The 21347-nt window shown below is 38.3% G+C and overlaps 1 protein-coding gene across 1 annotated transcript in view; it reads left to right on the top strand.

The window, feature by feature from the left end:
* The window catches only part of LOC142661658 (uncharacterized), a 92577-nt gene that overhangs the window by 19481 nt on the left and 51749 nt on the right, over nt 1–21347 (top strand). Inside the window, exons 11-15 of the mRNA XM_075839494.1 lie at nt 4308–4415; nt 4659–4817; nt 8245–8368; nt 12266–12472; nt 12980–13863. Coding sequence (XP_075695609.1) covers nt 4308–4415; nt 4659–4817; nt 8245–8368; nt 12266–12472; nt 12980–13863 — 1482 coding nt within the window. The remainder of the gene's footprint in view (nt 1–4307; nt 4416–4658; nt 4818–8244; nt 8369–12265; nt 12473–12979; nt 13864–21347) is intronic.

The raw sequence follows: 21347 nt of genomic DNA on the forward strand, positions 1-21347 counted from the left end.
TCATAAACTCAATAACAGCATGCAGTGTCAATCAGCTGCTTCAAAGGCCAGCAGGATATTGTCGTGTATTAAAAGAGGCATGGACTCACGGGACAGGGATGTAATATTGCCACTTTACAAAGCATTAGTGAGGCCTCATCATTCTAGAATATGCAGTTCAGTTCTGGGCTCCAGTTCATAGAAAGGATGCCCTGGAGTTGGAAAAAATACAAAGAAGAGCAACGAAACTAATTAGGGGCTTGGAGAATTTAAGTTATGAGGAAAGATTGAAAGAATTAAACCTATTTAGCCTTGAAAAAAGACGACTAAGGGGGGACATGATTAACTTATATAAATATATTAATGGCACATACAAAAAATATGGTGAAATCCTGTTCCTTGTAAAACCCCCTCAAAAAACAAGGGGGCACTCCCTCCGTCTGGAGAAAAAAAGGTTCAAGCTGCAGAGGCGACAAGCCTTCTTTACTGTGAGAACTGTGAATCTGTGGAATAGTCACCACAGGAGCTGGTCACAGCAGGGACAGTAGATGGCTTTAAAAAAGGGTTAGATAATTTCCTAGAACAAAAAAATATTAGCTCCTATGTGTAGAAATTTTTCCTTCCCTTTTCCCGTCCCTTGGTTGAACTTGATGGACATGTGTCTTTTTTCAGCCATACTAACTATGTAACCCCAGACCATCACATTACCTCCACCATGCTTGACAGATGGCGTCAGGCACTCTTCCAGCATCTTTTCAGTTGTTCTGCGTCTCACAAATGTTTTTCTGTGTGATCCAAACACCTCAAACTTCGATTCGTCTGTCCATGACACTTTTTTCCAATCTTCCTCTGTCCAATGTCTGTGTGCTTTTGCTCATATTAATCTTTTCCTTTTATTAGCCAGTCTCAGATATGGCTTTTTCTTTGCCACTCTGCCCTGAAGGCCAGCATCCCGGAGTTGCCTCTTCACTGTAGACGTTGACACTGGCGTTTTGTGGGTACTATTTAATGAAGCTGCCAGTTGAGGACCTGTGAGGGGTCTATTTCTCAAACTAGAGACTCTAATGTACTTGTCTTGTTGCTCAGTTGTGCAGCGGGGCCTTCCACTTCTCTTTCTACTTTGGTTAGAGCCTGTTTGTGCTGTCCTCTGAAGGGAGTAGTACACACCGTTGTAGGAAATCTTCAATTTCTTGGCAATTTTTTCTAAGAACAAGAATAGACTGTCGAGTTTCACATGAAAGCTCTCTTTTTCTAGCCATTTTGAGAGTTTAATCGAACCCACAAATGTAATGCTCCAGATTCTCAACTAGCTCAAAGGAAGGTCAGTTTTATAGCTCCTTTAAACAGCAAAACTGTTTACAGCGGTGCTAACATAATTGCACAAGGGTTTTCAAGTGTTTTCTAATCCTCCATTAGCCTTCTAACACAGTTAGCAAACACAATGTACCATTAGAACACTGGAGTGATGGTTGCTGGAAATGGGCCTCTATACACCTATGTAGATATTGCATTAAAAACCAGACGTTTGCAGCTAGAATAGTCATTTACCACATTAACAATGTATAGAGTGTATTTCTGATTAATTTAATGTTATCTCAATTTAAAAAAACTGTGCTTTTCTTGCAAAAATAAGGAAATTTCTAAGTGACCCTAAACTTTTGAACGGTAGTGTGTATATATATATATATATATATATATATATATATATATATATATATATACACAGCTAGGTCCAGAATTATTTGGACGGTGACACAATCTTCATGATTTGGCCTCTGCATGCCGCCACATTGGATCTGAAATGAAACAACTGAGATGCAATTGAAGTGTAGACTTTCAGGTTTAATTCAAGGGTTTGAAAAAATATATCCTGTAAAACGTTTAGGAATTGCAACCATTTTTCTACACAGCCTCCTCATTTCAGGGGCTCAAAAGTAATTGGACAAATTAACATTACCGTAATTAAAATGTTTTTTTTTTAATACTTTGTAGAGAATCCTATGCAGGCAATGACTGCCTGAAGTCTGGAACCCATGGACATCACCAAACGCTGGGTTTCCTCCTTTGTGATGCTTTGCCCGGCCTTTACTGCAGCTGTCTTCAGTTGTTGCTTGTTTATGGGTCTTTCTGCCTTAAGTTTTGTCTTAAAGGAACAGTGTCACCAATTTTTTTTTTTTAATATCAGTTTTATGTTAGGGTTTTATTAAAAACGTTTGTATTTATGTGTTTGTGTGTTACTTTTTTCTATTTTTACACTTTTTCTTCCCTATGGGGGCTGCCATTTTTTTTTCCATTTCGATTAACGACACATACAGACATGGAATACGGCAGCTCCAGTCCCATAGGGACTGCGAACGGGGCCCGTTCCATCCACTTTGGTGTACGCCGTGTGTGTGGGAACGGCGCATGCGCCGCTCCTACACAGTCCAATTTGAAATGCGCGCCGTCCGGCGCCATTTTCCTGTGGACCGGAAGTCGCGGCCGGGCAGTAAGATTACTACTTCCGGTCGCGGCTTCCGGACTTGTGCACATGGAGCAGCGGCAGCAGACGGAGCGGACGGACCGGAGGGAGCGGCGGCGACTGGAGCAGGTAAGTGATTTCTATGTATGTGCGTGTTTCAGTGTGTTTTACTAGTGTATGTAAACCTTCTACACTGTGTGTTAGCTCAAAAAATGGCGACACACAGTGTAGGAGGTTAGACGGTTCAAACCCCTCGTTTCTCCCGGCACTAGCCAGGATTAAGGAGGGGGGGATTCTGAGAGCTCACTAGAGCGAGGGATTTTTTCCCAATTTTGCAGCATAAAGCAATGTGGTTGCTTTACCACATGCAATGCTGCAATTTTGGGAATTGCTCCATCTAGTGACCAGTGCTGGGAAATATTATAAATTGAATCCAATTTATAATATTTCCTGACTCGTGGAAAAAATAAAAAAAATTAGAATAATGTTTAATCACCTACACACTAATTGTTTAACTAAAAAAAAACAACATGTTTTTCTGGCAACACATTCCCTTTAAGCAAGTGAAATGCATGCTCGATCGGGTTGAGATCTGGTGATTGACTTGGCCATTGCAGAATATTCCACTTCTTTGCCTTAAAAAACTCCTGGGTTGCTTTCACAGTATATTTTGGGTCATTGTCCATCTGTACTGTGAAGCGACGTCCAATCAACCTTGCTGTATTTGGTTGAATCTGAGCAGAAAGTATATCCCTGAACACTTCAGAATTCATCCGGCTGCTTCTGTCTTCAGTCACATCATCAATAAACATTAGTGACCCAGTGCCTTTGGCAGCCATGCATGCCCATGCCATCACATTGCCTCCACCATGTTTTACAGAGGATGTGGTGTGCTTTGGATCATGAGCTGTCCAAGCCTTCTCCATATATTCTTCCTCCCATCATTCTGGTACAGGTTGATCTTAGTTTCATCTGTCCAAAGAATGCTGTTCCAGAACTGGGCGGCTGCTTTACATGTTGTTTGGCAAAGTCTAATCTGGCCTTTCTATTTTTGAGGCTGATTAATGGTTTGCACCTTGTGGTGAACCCTCTGTATTTGCTCTCATGAAGTCTTCTCTTTATGGTAGACTTAGATACTGATACACCTAATTCCATGAGAGTGTTCTTCACTTGGGTAGATGTTGTCATGGGGTTTTTCTTCACCATGGAAAGTATTCTGCGATCATCCACCACTTTTCTCTTCCGCGGACGTCCAGGCCTTTTGGAGTTCATGAGATCACCGGAGCGCTCTTTTTTCCAAGAATGTACCAAACTGTTGATTTGGCCACTCCTAACATTTGTGCTGTCTCTCTGATGGATTTCTTCTTTTTTTCGCCTAACGATGGTCTTTTTCACTTGCATTCAGATCACCTTTGACCTCATGCTGTGTGTTCACAGCAACAGCTTCCAAATGCAAATGCCACACCTGGAATCAACTCCAGACCTTTTACCTGCTTAATTCATGATGGATTAACGAGGGAATAGCCCATGCAGTCCATTAAATAGCTTTTTGTCCAATTACCTACATAGCTACATATTAAAGAGATGTAATTCCTAAATCTTTCCTCAAATTAGGATGTGAATACCCTCAAATTAAAGCTGAGAGTCTGCATTTTAAACCCATATTGATTATATAACTGTATATTGAATATGTTTTTGTAAACAGCCAAAATGCGAAAACTTGTCACTGTCCAAATAATTTTGGACCTAACTGTATGTGTGTGTGTGTGTGTGTGTGTGTATATATATATATATATATATATATGTACACACATACATGTATATTTCATGAAATGCCTGGTAGAATGATTTGTCTATTGTTGTCTAGAACATGCCATGTGCCCTGTGAACCAGAAAAGACTTGGAAGAGAGAGAAATTCTTTAGAAATCGGAGGAATGAAGAGATTTTAGAGCATGCCGACCACTGCCATACACTGTGAGTTCAATCTTCTTGTGCTAACCAAAAGTTCAAAATATAAAATGTCCTGCTGTAATTGATTTCATGGTAGCAGCTTGTTACATACTGTATATGTAGGCCGGGAATATATAGAGTGTGAGGTGATATGGTTGGTTTCACATTGGGAGGATGGGTAGACAAAAAGAAGTGGGGACAGAGGATTTGCAAAAGAAATACAATTAACCGATTGTTTCTGAAGTTGTATTTTATTCCCTTCTGTAGAGTAAACCGCTGTATTGGCCGAGAGTCTTTTTTGATGGAGCTTCAAGACTGTGTGAAATCCCCTAACAAACACATGGTTGTATTACATGGGCAGCCTGGCAGTGGGAAAAGTACTATGATAGCCAAGATATCTGCCGCAGCATCACAATGGGTTGCCGGGTAAGTTACACACAGACAACAATTTATGCTTAGAAATGTCTGTTATGTATTCTACAGTAATTTCTTTCTATGACATTGAGTTACATTTTAGACCTTTAAAATTATTTACTGTTAAAGTGTTTAGAGTGTTAATTTAATCTCAAATCCCCATTGCTAGGGTCTTGTAAGATCAGCGCCACAAGACCAAAGGCATTTTGCTTTGCCCCCTCAATTTTTTTTTTATTGAAGGCAGTATAGCTATAAAACAAATTTTAGATAACATGACAGGCTTAGATACACTAGCTAAGCCATACATTGCCCCTGAATCTTACCTTATAAAAAAAATCAGCGCTGTATGGCCAAGAACACAAATCCATAGATAATGCAGGAATATAAATATAATAATCAGTTACAGTCTAGTGACAATGTTGAGGTGCAGAAAGGGACTTAAAAGTAGGTCATCCTCTTTGTATAAAATGCTTCCAAGAAAACATGGCAATGGTGATTTTTAAGAACAAGTTCACCAACAGTACTTGTGGTCTAGGTGATGAAAATGGGCCTTTAATCTGTAGCACAATGTCGTTCGATCCACTCTGTAACTAATAGTTACCACATCGGACGTTCCATATCCAATATTCTGTTTATGAGAAGACAAGAGAAAACAACCTCCAATAGAGAAGTGCCACAAGACCAACTCTGCACAAGATTTATTACTACTGACAAAAGGTCAGTGTTTAAACAGCATAACTTGAGTAAGGCAGACTACGCAACAAGGCTGCGCTTGGAGTCTTGATTGATTTTAACTGTACAACACTGAGTTAACCCTGCTCTTTTGTTGGAAGTGGCGTGGGTCTTTGATTTATTTGTATCCATATATATTTATCAGCCCTGCCCCCAAATAATTTGCTCCGTCATATAAACTAATTGAAATATAATAGTATATCTCTGAATAATTCTGTCACCAGATAATACTTCCACATATCACTACCATAAAGACCAATAATATTACCATATAGTGAACAAATGGTGGTGAGACAGCACAGGCAGTCTGCAGACTATAATCATGCTGTACAGTTACATCCAGTGACTCACAGGTAATGTCTTCTCTGATTTTAGTTGTTCTCTTTCCCTCTTCTCTCCATCCGGCCCAGACTGTCATGATGAATCATTTCTGCAGAGTTTGCTGCCCAGATATCTTTGACTCTTTGCTTTTACAGCAACCTTAAACATTGTTGTCCTACTGCAAAAATAGCTCACACAGATAGCGCCCCCACAAATAATAGTGGCAAAAAGATAGTACTCCCACATAATGCTCCCCTAAGTGCCCCCTTAGTGCACTCCAGAGTAATAGTGCCCCTCAAACTGTAATAGTGCCTCTCTAGGTACCGCACACAATAATAGGCAGGTGCGATGAACTTACTTTATTGTGCTGGCCTGCATAACCATACTGTCCCATTTACTACAGGCCAATTTAGGACTGCGTCCTACAATACACCAGAAAATGAAACCCAGCACAGGCTGGCTTGATGAAATTATGTAATCGCGCCTGCCGGTGCCGAGCCGCTGATTGCAGAGTGTATGGTGGACAGCTCCCTGCTCCACCATAGTATTGAACTGTGACAGTGGATATGCAGATACAGTTGACAGTGGCACTCACTCAGGGATCTGGGGCACTGGGCCAAAAATCCGGGGGGCTGATTCTTAGTGCTAGCAACGCCACAGAACCAAACCAATTTCAACTGTTATTTTAGAGGAAATGTAAGCAAGCATCTGATTGGTTTTCACTTGCTACAGTTGTTTTCATACGTGATCCCCGTTCTGAAAGTGGATGTGCATAATTTTTAATTTAGCAATTTATTTTTTGAGAGGAATATCAACACATCCCTAAGATTATAATAATGTCTGCATAGATTCAGTGGCACAGGATCTTGTGCAGATTTACATCTAAACCCGTATTTGTTTGCAGCATAGTCCACCCAGTTATATAAGAAAACAGGATTATAACATACATTTTTTATATATATATATATATATATATATATATATATATATATATATATATATATATATATATATATATATATGTATATACAGTGTATATATATATATATATATATATATATATATATATATATATATATATATATATTGTAGCAGTGCAGCTACTGGACAGCGCAGAAACGGTCAGGTTTTAACAGGGAGCATGTACAGCAGGGAGGGTTTTTCCTCTGGTGTTGCTTGGGTGTAAAGCCTGGAATAGGGCCTGGTTTGCTGGAGTGTGAAGGAGAAGGGCGGGCTTCCACTCCATACAGACAGTCCGTGTCTTGGGCTGTCTGATGAGCCTAGGTAGGCTTCATCTGAGGCGGCTCTTTATTTGAGGTCTGTGCTGTTCACACAGGGCTCTCAGTCTGGGGAAGACAGGCATGCTAGCCTGTGAGAGTCACCAACGTGTAAGGTAAAACTGCCTCTGTTTTGAGGTACTGGGCACAAGGCTCAGGGTCTCTAAGTGAGGGACAATTAATGTTTAGTTAGAGGCTGGATGGCCTAGGGTTTATTTTGTATGTTTTTTTGTTGTAACACTGCTTGCTGTGGTGAAGACAATAAAGCTAGCTGCGGCTGGTATAAACTTTTATTCAATCCGTTGGAGTGAACTTTATAAGTGTGCCAACCATCTCACCCTGGAGATGGCGATCCTGTGAGCTAAGTGGTCTGCAAGATGTCACAATATACATATAGTAGTATGCAATTCTGATAGCCCACTGATAATCCAGTATATTGGTCTGATAGTCTGATAAATCCTGTTAATGCTGGATTAATGGAATATTACCAATTTAGAAAGTTATGGCATATTGCTAGGATATCCCACAACTTTATGATTGTGGGTGTTCAACCCCTGAGACCTCAGACAGTCATTAGAACAAAGAGACTCTGTGCAGCAGCACTCTTATCCATTCGCTCTGCAGGATACAGCAAGACCGCTCCATTCAAGTAACTGAGGGTCGACAGATGCGTCGCTGTGCAGGGAAAATCTGTAAAGGCGCTGCAGCGCAAATCCAGTCGCCGTCCCCCCCGCCACCAATCAGGAAGTGATATATCCTAATGGTAGAACCCCTGGTTGTTCCCTGCTTGGTTGTCGCCCCCCCCCCCCCCTATGACCAACAGTGGAAGGCCTCTAACATGCAGCAAAATATGTGCTGTGAAATACTATCCATTTTTATCCTAATAACAATGCATTTACTAGTGTGGAAAAGACATATTCTATGTTAGTAATTGTTTTATCCATTGTACTAAAGAAATCACAGTAGGCATGAGTGGGAGTTTATAAGCATAGTTTTTTTTCGTTCTGTAAAATATGAAGCGTCTGTAATTATTCATGATCTTCAGATTTCATGTTTGTCTATAATTGTTTGTTACATTCAAACATTTTTTTTCCCCTTTAAATAACCAGGGACTTGAGAGTCGTGACACGATTTATTGGAGCTACTGGGGACAGCCGAAACACACGCCTATTGCTGCAAAGTTTGTGCTACCAGATAGCTGACATATATAACCTGAAAACCCATTTCTCTGAGGTACCAGTCATAGATTATATGATCACTATATATTGGCAGGCATGACCATGACGAAGTAGATCATACAAATAAGAATACTGTGCTAAAAACCCTCCAAGTATTTTCCCCTATTAATGCGTTTTTTTACATTGAATGGTTTCAAATTTTCAAGAACAATCATAATAATAACAACAGCCTTTATATAGTGCCCACATAATCCACAGCGCTTTATAATCAGGGGACGCTGTAAACATACAAAACATCAAATAATTAAAACAAATTATAATTAAGTAATAATAAATAAAACAAACAATGAGACAAAAGGCAGAGAGGACCCTGCCCATAAGAGATTACAAATTGACGGAGGCGAGGGAGTGACACAACAGGAACAAAGTGCAAAAGTGGCGTTTCTGGGAAAAAGCAGACCCTTTTTCTACCCTCATACAATTCCTTTAAAGGCTGTCCACCTTTGTCACCAATGTATTTGTATTTTTCTAATGCATCTCACATTAAAAGTGAAGCAACATTGCAAAAAGTCTTCATTACAAATATACTACGGTTTTGTGTCTACAGCTCCTATGCTGACCTGTGTATCAATTGTAACAGACAAGAAACAAACCCTATGTACCTGTGTAGTCTGATCCTGCAGTCAAACTCCCTTCTATTTCTACCCTACTTCTTCCTAACATACATTTGGTAGATTAGTAAAAAGTAGAGGACAGATTGATGGTTGCTGGATGTGACTACTCAGAGTTTTCTGTTGTCTGTTACCATGGAGACACATTGATATGCATTGTAATTATAAACACAAATGATTGTTTGCAAAGTAGCTTCATTTTTTATTTTAGATGCATTGGAGAAATAAAAATTAAATGATGCAGAAGGTGGACAGTCTTTAAAGGGGTTGTATGAAATTAGAAGAAGGGTCTGCTTTTTCCCAAAAACAAAACCTCTCTTGTCCATGGAGCAGTTTCTGGTATCACAGTTCCTTTCACTTGAATGTACCTGAGCTGCATTACAGGACACAGTACTTGGACAAGATGGTTGTTCTTTAAAAAATTAAAAAAAAATAAACCCTTTTTGTAATCATAAGCAAAACCCATTTTTAAAGCTGTGAATGCAAGACGCAAGTTTAATTTTATAAGGCAAATTGATCCATGGGATGGGTGCAGCACGGGAGAAGTCCTGCAGGAAAGTGTGAGGAGATGTAAGGAGGAGAATGATGTAGTTTGTATTTCTAGGTCATTGGTCCAATGAAGAGCACATGTGGGTGAATAGGCAGCGAAAAAGTAACTGCCTCTTAAACATAATAATATGTTTCCACAACAGGAATAATTGCAACCAAACATCCTATATTCTAATGTCGTTGCTTTAATTTAGACACTTTGGTGGCCTTCATGTTTGAAATGTCCAACCAATTATTCATTTCCCTTTTTAATAATAACAATAGCTAACTCCAGTTTTTATATTAGTTATATGAGTGTTTGATAACTTTTTTGTTACTTTGAACAGAGTAATAATTCAAAAACTGTTAAATGTGTTCTTAAATTTCAGTGGGACACATAATAAATTAAGATGGTCAATATTATTTCATATCATGGATGCCGGGTTCCACTATGGGGACATCTTGGGGGTTCAACCTGACAACTTTTATCTGACCATGATACCATCACTATAATGGCTGTATAATTAAATACATACTCTGCTATGCTGGATCTTGAGCTATTAATGGGGTTGTCTCATGAGGACGATCTCTTTTGCAATAGGCAATCAACGGCCAGACAGATGAAATGTAGCCCCTTACATGTTGGCCATTCTAATGACTCTTATAGAGCGTCTCTCTGTCCTGGCTCATAGAGGGGGACCCACCTATATGACGAACATATGCCATAATAAGGCATTTGGCAGGGGTTGTCATGGTGAAACAACATCTACAATTATTTGTTTATACAAATGATGGGATCGATTGTGGCATTACTCAGTAGAGACACTGGAGCTTATAGATAATACACAAAAATGTGTTCAATAATGCACCAGTTATTTAATAAGAAATGTTAGTGGCAACCCACATTCTGGGCACAACAACACGGCACTGAAACTATAACTGCTGCTAGAATCCCTGTTGTACCACAGGCTCACACCTGTGTCACCACCCATGAAGGACCTGATCCAGGTACCAAAGTGTGTTGCTTAAACTTTACAGAGTAAGTGGGAATAACTCACCCTACGCAATTGATTTAGTGATTGATCAGTTCTACAACTCCAAACCAGACATTGCTGTAACACTGATCTTCACTCGCTACTTAGTGGAGGTAAATATTATGCCTCAAGGAAATAATAATGGAAAGTCCCCCAAGATCTCAGCAATGTGGAATTCCAGGAAATCGTTTAACATGAAGGGGTTGATCGTAAGTAACCTTTATGTAAACTGAACTTTCTTTGTTTGCCCAGCGATGCAACATTTTAACCTCTTGCTACCATAGCCATTTTTTGTTTTTACATTTTGTTTTTTTATTCTTCCCCACCTTCCAAAAACCATAACTTTTTTTCCCGTCACTATTGCTGTAATACCCTTTTTTGTTTTTTGTGGGATGAGTTATAGGTTTTCACGGCACCATTTATTGTACCATATAATGTCCTGGGAAATTAGAAAAAAATTCAATGTGGGGTGGAATGAAAAAAATACAGTCATTTCTCCATTGTTTTTGGGTTTAGTTTTTACAACTTTCACTGTGTGGTAAAAATAGGTTTACTACTTTTACAAAGAAAAAACGAATTGTTAAAAAAAAAAAATGTTTGTGTCGCTATGTTCTGAGACCCATACCTTTTTGTTCCGTAGATTGAGCGGTGTGAGCACTTGTCTTTATGCAGGATCAGCTGTAGTTTTAATTGGTACAATTTTGTGGTATATGTGAATTTTTTATCTTTTTTTAATCTATTTTTTTGTGGGAAATGAGTAACTAAAAAACATAAATTCTGGCGTTTTTTTATTTTTTTCGACAAAGCAGCTTAGATATTGTTATATTGTAATAGTTTGGACATAACGAACGCGACAATACCAATCATGTTTATATATTTTATTAAATTTTTTACATTATATTTGGGGAAAATGGTAAAAATGTGAGTTTTTTTTTTACTTTTTATATTTTTTTTGTATATAAAAACCTCTGTTTTCAACTTTTTTGTTATTAGTCTTGAACTATTGTTTGTTTTATCACCTACACAATATACAGCACTTGTTTTGCAGTATAGTGTGTTTTTATTGACTCCTATTAAGCACAGCGTCTGGCAAGGCCTAATAGGAGCACAAAAGTGGCAAACAACTGAGCCTTCATTAGGTCCCCTGGCTGCCATGACAGCCATCGCCACCCTGCTAAAGTGTTGCAAGGGGGTGGCGATGGGCTGTCAGAGCGGGCCGCCCCCTCTTTCTAATGGCTTAGATGCCGTGGTTGCCATTGACTGCGGCATCTAAGTGGTTAAACAACCGGGATCAGAATTATCTCTAATTCCAGCTATCGCAATGACGTGTCGCCTGTGACATTCAGCCCACACCCACTGATTATGGAGAGGGTTCAGCTTTTGAGCCCACTCCATACTTCTCGTTCCTGACTATGACGTTACCATACGTCAAATGTCGGGAAAGGCTTAATAGCAGTGTAGTAAATAACACAGATTGTACAAATATAACAAGGGACATATTCAGAACTGATTCCCCCTTCTGACATTCATACCTGATACTCCAATGAAAGATGAAAAATGCTGCAAATCGAGAATAGAAACATTAAAAATTACATAAATCAATCTGTTCCTGGTAAAACTAGAAGTGCCATTAATGAAAGGTTCAGAGAGCCTTGTTTTACCATTGAGTGTTGCCATGTTTACATAGATTTTTATGTTTTTTCTTTTTATATTTTGTAGACTCTTAGAGGATTGATAAATGAATTTTTAACTGTTTTGGAATTGGCTACTGACAGTAGACCGCTCATGGTAATCTTGGATAGTATAGAGGAGTTATCCGAAAGTAAAGCACATCTGTCCTGGATACCCACAGAATTTCCCCCACATGTTTATTTCATTGTGTCTGTCACCTCTGTGTCAGACTGCACCTCCCTCAGGTATTTACAGGTAATTACTATTGTTTCTATGTGTTTTCTATTTTATACATTCTTGTTTTATGTAATGAATAATTATCTATGTGCGTAATGTTTATAGCCAGATATCTGTCAGCTAAGAGATCAGTTAGGCAAGTGTTATCCCCAATTAACATTAATTTTGTCAGGATTTGCATATAAATGTCTCATATCTATAAAGAGCCTGATACATGCCATTAGTATAGTTCTGAACCATTCAGTGGTTAATGTTAATTGCTATTGGCTCTCGTGGTCATCAGGTCAAAGACTTGATATCTCTCTATTTTTTTTACCTCACTACTAAGTGATATAATATTTTTCTGGATAATTTTACTATGTAAACTAAACATCATATGTAAAGTAACTGCAATACAACAGTATGAACAAGCTCCTATCTTTGTTAGAATACACAGAATGTCTCTCTACGTTATACAACATAACCCTACACATGGCTTTCCCAATCTACAACTTTTCTAGATATTTCTTTTTTATTTTATTGCAGAAACTTACATTGGAGCACAATATTATTCAGATACCACCATTAAGTTTAGTGGAAATAGATGATATGATTGAATTTAGGCTGAATAGAGATTGTCGTAAACTCACTGGACACCAAAGAAAAGTCCTACTTGAGGCCTGTACTGCTTGTCCTCTGCCACTCTATGCTGTTTGCTCTTATATGGAGTCACATCAATGGACATCCTATACACCTGACAGGGAAATTCTTTTACATCCTGATATTTCTAGGATGTATTCATGGTTCCTATCAAAACTGGAGAAAAAACATGGTGAACAAGTAGTAAAAAAGACCGCTTCCTACATTTCATTGTCTCGAAATGGTATAACTCAAGAAGAACTCTTGGATTTGCTGTCACTCGACCAAGCAGTAATGGATGAAATAAGACAATACCAGGGAGTCACTGTGCCAATTTTTCCAGAAGTACTCTGGGTTAAGCTACGTAATGACTTTGGGATCTACTTGGTGGAACAAAGAACGGACGATAGCTATGTCATTAACTGGGCTCACAGCCACTTTCGATCCATTTGTATGAATAGATATGTGAAGTCAAAGGATTTTCAACTTTCCGTGCACTCTTCATTTACTGATTACTACTTGGAAAGTCGAAGTCGCCATAGACTTGATAAAAACGATACCATTGCACCACTAATGCCACTGTCATGGGTGGTAAAGAATGAAAACCGAACTGCCTATGTTTTTAACCTACGTAAACTCCTTGGAATATCATATCATCTTTTACAATCTAATCAAGTACAACGTTTGGTGACAGAGTGGATATTCAATTATGAGTACCTGCTACATAAAGCCTGGGCTACCTCCGTGGTGGAAATCCAGGAAGATATAAAAGCAGCCATAAATCCTGAGCGGTAAGGGATTTGGTATAAAGGTGAATGTATTTAACCAACCTGTTAAAGATGAGCGAATCATTGAAAATTCGACTTCTTTCCATTTGCCAACAGACAAATTATGTATCACAGAGCCGTTTTTCCTGCATATAAGACCATGAAGGCAGAAATATGAATCCATATAATAACATTTCATCCTCCATTGACTTATATGCTGTAAATACAGCGCCGTCATAGAGCATTTGACCCTCGGAGACCAGGCAAATTGTTCGCTCTCTAGTCATGATTTATATTGAATATGAACTTATAACAACTTTATTCCAGAATGTGTCATTATTTCTACAATTGTTTATTTTCTCTGAAAGTTTCATGAATACTTCCTAAAATTTTAACTGATTTTCTTTTAATTTAAATGGATCCTCCTCAAGGAAATTCTAACTTTTTAAAGGGGAAACAGCTTATGTAATTTTACTAATAGATATTTAATCTTTTAAAAACCTGATGCATGATCTTCATTAAATTTATTCTGACGTAACTATTCCAATATATCACATATTAGCTTGTAATTGTGCAATTATGTTACCTAGCCATGGACCCTGATTGTAAGGGGCTTTATAACTTCTGTGTAAGGCTAATATAGACTAGTAAGAAACGTGACTACGGGGGAGGGAATAATATGTACTTAAAGCTATTCCATGTGTAGTTAGTTCCCTATGGAGTTTAGTATGTATATCTTTGTTAACATCTGCAGTGGCGGATTAAGTAGACCCTAGGCCCTGGGCTGTTCCACAAACTTGGTTACCCCTTCCCCACCGCCGCTCTGCCGTGTCTATAGTGAACACCACTTTTTTGTGCGAGCATTGACAAATGGGTGTTATGATTCCTCTTGTCAAAGGGCTGTGTCCCTACACACTGACAGTATCCAACCATCGCTGACAGTATAACACTGTGTATGGGCATATCCTCCTGACAATGGGAATGGTAACACGCATTTGTCTATTAGTCCTGAGTACACAAAGACTTTATGTGGAAAACAAGGATTTCCTACAACAGACATGTCAGGAGAGGGGACATATCCTCTATAGATCCAGTGACTCACAAGTGACGTCTTCTCTGATGGGAGTCGTTCTCTTTTCTTCTCCATCTGACACAGACCGATATGGCGGCTTCTCCTGATGAGACATCTTTGCTCCTCGTTTCTGCAGCCATTTCCAGCATTTATAGAAACACAAAACTTCAGACACCAAGGCTCAGGACCATGCATTAAAGGGGTTGTCCGGGCACTGACCGGTTTTTCATACTGACGACCAATCAATGTGCCCGGACAACCCCTTTTACTCAGACTAATAAATTAGAATGCATACAGACGCCAGACCTCCTAAACTATTGATGTCCCTAGACCACACCCCCCCTAAGCAAATACAGACCCCAGAACAAGCACCTTAAACAAATAGACCCCAGAACAAGAACCCTAAATACAGACCCCAGACCTGACCTCCTAAACTAATAATGACTCCACTGACTCCTTAAACTAATACAGACCCCAGACCAGGCCCCCTAAATACAGACCCCATAAACTAATACAGACCCCATACCTGACTCCCTAAACGAATACAGAACCCAACCCCCTAAATACAAACCAATACAGAGCCCAGACCAGACCCCCTAAATATACAGAACCCAGACCAGACCCCCTAAATATACAGACCTCAGAACTGCTAAATACGGACCCCAGACCCCTAAATACAGACACCAGACCCCCTAAATATACAGACCCCTAAATACAGATCCCTGACCAGACCCCCTAATATACAGACCCCAGACCTCTTAAATACAGACACCAGACCCCCTAAAAACAGACACCAGACCCCTTAAACTAATACAGAACCCCAGACCCCCTAAATACAGACCCCTTAAACTAACAGACCTCAGACAAGACCCCCTAAATACAGACCCCTTAACTGAAGACAGACCCCCTAATATACAGACCCCCAGACCAGACTCCCTAGTATACAGACCCCAGACCTCCTAAATACAGACCCCAGACCAGACCCCCTAAATACAGACCCCCTAGACACAGACTCCGTAGACACAGACTCCGTAGACACAGACTCCGTAGACACAGACTCCCTAGACACAGACTCCTTAGACACAGACTCCCTAGACACAGACTATATTATAACCTATATATATATACTCTTAGCCAATTCATTAGATTCAAGATTTCACATAATCCATATATATTAAACCGAAAAGAAAAATCTCGACATAATAATATTATATCAAAATATATTTATTTGTACTTTATTACACATCAATAAATACAGGACATACAAAAATAACCCCCCTCCCAAGTATATACTATAGACATATAAGATATAATATAAATATACCAGGTTCACATAGTACAATATCAAAAGTTATATATAGAGAAATAATTCCTCCCAAAAGGGGATCACATCCCAGGTAAAGTGATAGCTATACCATATGTATGAGTAATCAAACTGACAGGTCCCTCAAATCAATAGAATATAGCAACCATGCTTATGATAAAGGAGACCTAATCAGAAAATAGCTATAAAAAGTTAGAAGTGGAACACAATACCTGTGAAGGACATGATACTGGGAGGATAGGACACCTGGACACCAAGCACCTCGACGCGCGTTTCGCAACCTTCGTCAGGAGAGTAATTACTACTCTGAAGACTCAATCATCAAAGACATGGCACGCATCGCTGCGTGTCAAACACATTAGCGATGCGCATCAAGCCAATCAGGGAAGCAACAAATCATCTAGACCTATGGTGTGTAGCAGGCCACTCACACCCCCTGACATCCAGTCATAAACGTCATGACACGCATCGCTGCGTGTCAAGCACGTCAGCGATGCGTGTCAAAAGCATCAGTGAAACAAAAAAGTTAACTGGATAAATCCCAGCCATGGAATAGTGAGTATCACAGTTCACAGAAACAATGTTGCCAAAAACAATTAGTAAGTTTAGTCAATGAACTGAATCATTTATCATGAATGAAGATACTTTCATGTCACAGACACAATTCAACAGGAGCCAAATATCGATCCACATCTCCTTTGTACCATAAATAACTTCACAATACATTTACACACAAACAAATATATTAACAAACACCCATATAACCAATATCCAATAAAAAATATATATACATATATATAAAGAATATACAACAATATATGAGAGCCATACACAAATTACACATACACATACATTAATTATAAGAACCCAATCATACTTGAAAAACATGTATATATATCTATACATACATACATATATGTGTGCAATATATATTAAACTAATTAATTATATGTGATGAATAAGGGATCACCAAAAGAATAAAGTGATCCATAATACAAAAAATATATATTAAATGAAACTAGTAAATATCAAAGCGAAAGCACATGAAAGTCAGACGAGGGGCGGACAAACAGGGCACCAACCGAGCGGGGGCCCTCCGCTCTGGAAAGTACACCGAGTCCTGACCAACGCGAGACAGACCAAGCCTTCGCCAAGAGTACACCGTGAATATATAATGTGTGATAAATAATAATAAAAAAAAAAATATATATATATATATATACACGCAAATATATGAATATATACAATAAATGTAAACATATATAAAGAATATATTTAAAAATTATATAACATATATCTAAAAAATATATTTTATAATCCCGACACATATATAAAAATAACAAATGTGCTATTAAATATATTCAGACCAATATCATGGTCAATATAAAAGAGTGAAGATATATATCAAATAATATACATATATATAAGCTATTACAAATATATACATATATATTGTATATAGAAAAAATATGTGGTTATAACCAAACCATACCTAACAAACCCAAAATTGCAATATAATATAGCACGGTGCCATTCCTGATAAAGATAATAGAAAAAAAGAAAAAAGAAAAATGATCCAGAAATATAACTAGGCACTCTTGGGTTAGATAAAATTTAACATAGTATTTTATTTTTGAATCCAGATAATACCGGTAACATTTAATTTATACATGAATACAAAATTTACAATTTAAAAAGAGAAATCTCCTGGCCAGGAAAGAAAACATACAATAGAACCTTCAAAACATAGGTGATATTGCCTGATGGATATATAGCATACTATATATGTATAAACAATTTTGAAAGATTTCAAAAAATGAAAAACCGCTGGGTTGTGTTCACACTTGCGGTTTTCAAACATATATATTATTTTTATCACAAAATGGTCAGAGTTCCTATTTGGAGTAGCTGGTAATGAAATTTTTAAAGAAATTCACTTTATGTGTAAGTAACATGACTTTACTCTCAAGATAGGAAAATAGCCTCATGAATTAAAGGAATGTGGTTAACAGCGTGCTTTTTTTTCCCCCTCTCATTAATGAATCCTCAGATCCAAATCAGATTTTATGGTGATAGGAAGTCTTTTCACAGACCTTTGGGTCAATGTGTAGCTCTCATGATATTAGGCTTTGAGGCAAGACATCAACTTTTATAGGTTTTTTTACCTTTACCTTCGACATCCAGCAAGTGCCGGGAAACCATGCAGGGAGGCGGTCAGCTCTGAGGTGGAAAATAGCAAATCTCCACAGAAGGAAAGTTCACTTTGTGTGGCCACACATAAATTTCAAAGCCTTCAAATCTCCACCCGACAATGCAGGATCGCACCCCGGTATATCAGCTGGATAAGAGTACTCCGAGAGGAACAGACCCAATAGAACAGGATCGCACACCGGCAACCAGGTAAATAAAACTTCCGAAGTTTTATTTACCTGGTTGCCGGTGTGCGATCCTGTTCTATTGGGTCTGTTCCTCTCGGAGTACTCTTATCCAGCTGATATACCGGGGTGCGATCCTGCATTGTCGGGTGGAGATTTGAAGGCTTTGAAATTTATGTGTGGCCACACAAAGTGAACTTTCCTTCTGTGGAGATTTGCTATTTTCCACCTCAGAGCTGACCGCCTCCCTGCATGGTTTCCCGGCACTTGCTGGATGTCGAAGGTAAAGGTAAAAAAACCTATAAAAGTTGATGTCTTGCCTCAAAGCCTAATATCATGAGAGCTACACATTGACCCAAAGGTCTGTGAAAAGACTTCCTATCACCATAAAATCTGATTTGGATCTGAGGATTCATTAATGAGAGGGGGAAAAAAAAGAAAAAAAAGCACGCTGTTAACCACATTCCTTTAATTCATGAGGCTATTTTCCTATCTTGAGAGTAAAGTCATGTTACTTACACATAAAGTGAATTTCTTTAAAAATTTCATTACCAGCTACTCCAAATAGGAACTCTGACCATTTTGTGATAAAAATAATATATATGTTTGAAAACCGCAAGTGTGAACACAACCCAGCGGTTTTTCATTTTTTGAAATCTTTCAAAATTGTTTATACATATATAGTATGCTATATATCCATCAGGCAATATCACCTATGTTTTGAAGGTTCTATTGTATGTTTTCTTTCCTGGCCAGGAGATTTCTCTTTTTAAATTGTAAATTTTGTATTCATGTATAAATTAAATGTTACCGGTATTATCTGGATTCAAAAATAAAATACTATGTTAAATTTTATCTAACCCAAGAGTGCCTAGTTATATTTCTGGATCATTTTTCTTTTTTCTTTTTTTCTATATACATATATATACATAGATAAACATAAACAACAATCAATACAATAATTAATCAAAAATTATACATAATACATATATGTGCTGATACAAAAATATAAATTGTAATTTAAAGATAATAACAGATCTTGTGCATATACAATCATTCAATAAATACACATTGTTGATGTAGATTCATAATGGCAATTTCATCATCCATAATATCCTTCGTTAAATGGTCGCATGGTTATTTTAATCATCAAAGATACGATTCAGATCAGAAATGGTCACACCGGATCTAATCAGAGTAGAGTCAAATATAAAAAGTTAAAAAACATAGAACAATACTTACAAGAAGGATGCAAAACTTTGAGATTCATTTAGGCCTTTCGGAGACATAGTATCTAAAATAACAATCCATTTAGTCTCCTTCCGCAAAAGGTCCCTAAAGATATCACCCCCACGATTCCCCTGATAGATCCGATCAATCCCCTTTACTTTGAGTAACCTCCAATTCCTATCATGGTGATCCCTGAAATGTCTAGCCAAAGGTTTGCTCCGATCACCAAAGCACTCTTTGTGATCCCTGTTGGTTATCCCTTTAATGTCACGAATGTGTTCCATCACGCGCACTTTAAGCTCCCTTGTGGTCATCCCCACATAGATTTTATTACAGGGACATTGCGTGTGATAGATCACATTCCGGACATTGCAGTTTACAAAGTGCACTATCTTGTACGACCTAACTGAATCCGAGCCCACAAAGGAATTAGCCCTCTCCATCACTGGACAAGCCCCACAGGATCCACAGGGTACATTACCCCATCTGGGTCCCCTGGAGCCGAATATGTACCTATTTATTGGAGGGACATAATGGCTTCGGACTAGTATATCCCGTAAATTAGATCACCGACGTGGTGTCATAGCCGGATTATCAGTCAATATTTTACTTAATCTTTTATCTGTATGTAATACAGACCAGTGTTTCTGAAAGATATTGCAAATAGAATTCCAATTTTTATTATATCTGGAGATAAATCTCACAGTAGTGCTTTTGGATTTTTCTTTTATTTTGGGTTTCAAAAGATCATTTCTTTTCAGGGTTCTCACATATTCATATTCCCGTTTGACGTGGGTATTATTATAACCTCTTCTAAGGAACCTATCAGTTAGATCCTTAGATCTGTTTTCAAAACACGTATCGGAGGAACAAATACGTCTTGCACGTATAAATTGTCCCCGTGGAATAGCTTTGATCACATGTTTAGGATGTGAGGAGTCAGCCTTGAGATAGGAATTTACGGAGGTATCTTTCCTAAAAATATCAGTAACCACCTGACCATCTGATGTGATAGAAATCTTCAGGTCCAAAAAGTCAATCTCTGTTTGGCTATATTTACTGATAAGTTTAACATTCATGTCATTGGTGTTCAAATAGTCAAGAAATGATGTCAAGTCCCGCTCACAACCCTGCCATATAAACAAAACATCGTCTATAAATCTCCTCCATGATATAACTGAGAGCTCGTAAGGGTTCTGTTCATCCTGGATCATATGCCGTTCCCAGAAACCCATAAAGAGGTTGGCATAAGATGGGGCACAAGTGGCCCCCATTGCCGTGCCACGGGTCTGGAGATAATATTTGTCCTTGAAAATAAAAAAATTGTGACAAAGCACAAACTCCAGTAACTCAAGGACAAGTTCGACAAGATCAGATGCCAGATTCCCAGCCTCTAAATAAAATTTACATGCCCGCAGGCCATGGCTGTGATGGATACAAGTATAAAGGGACTCAACATCACTTGTGACTATGTACATGTCATGTTCAAATTTTAAGCCCTCAAGAG

This window comes from Rhinoderma darwinii, chromosome 1, assembly GCF_050947455.1.
Source record: "Rhinoderma darwinii isolate aRhiDar2 chromosome 1, aRhiDar2.hap1, whole genome shotgun sequence".
NCBI classification, from domain to species: Eukaryota; Metazoa; Chordata; class Amphibia; order Anura; family Rhinodermatidae; genus Rhinoderma; species Rhinoderma darwinii.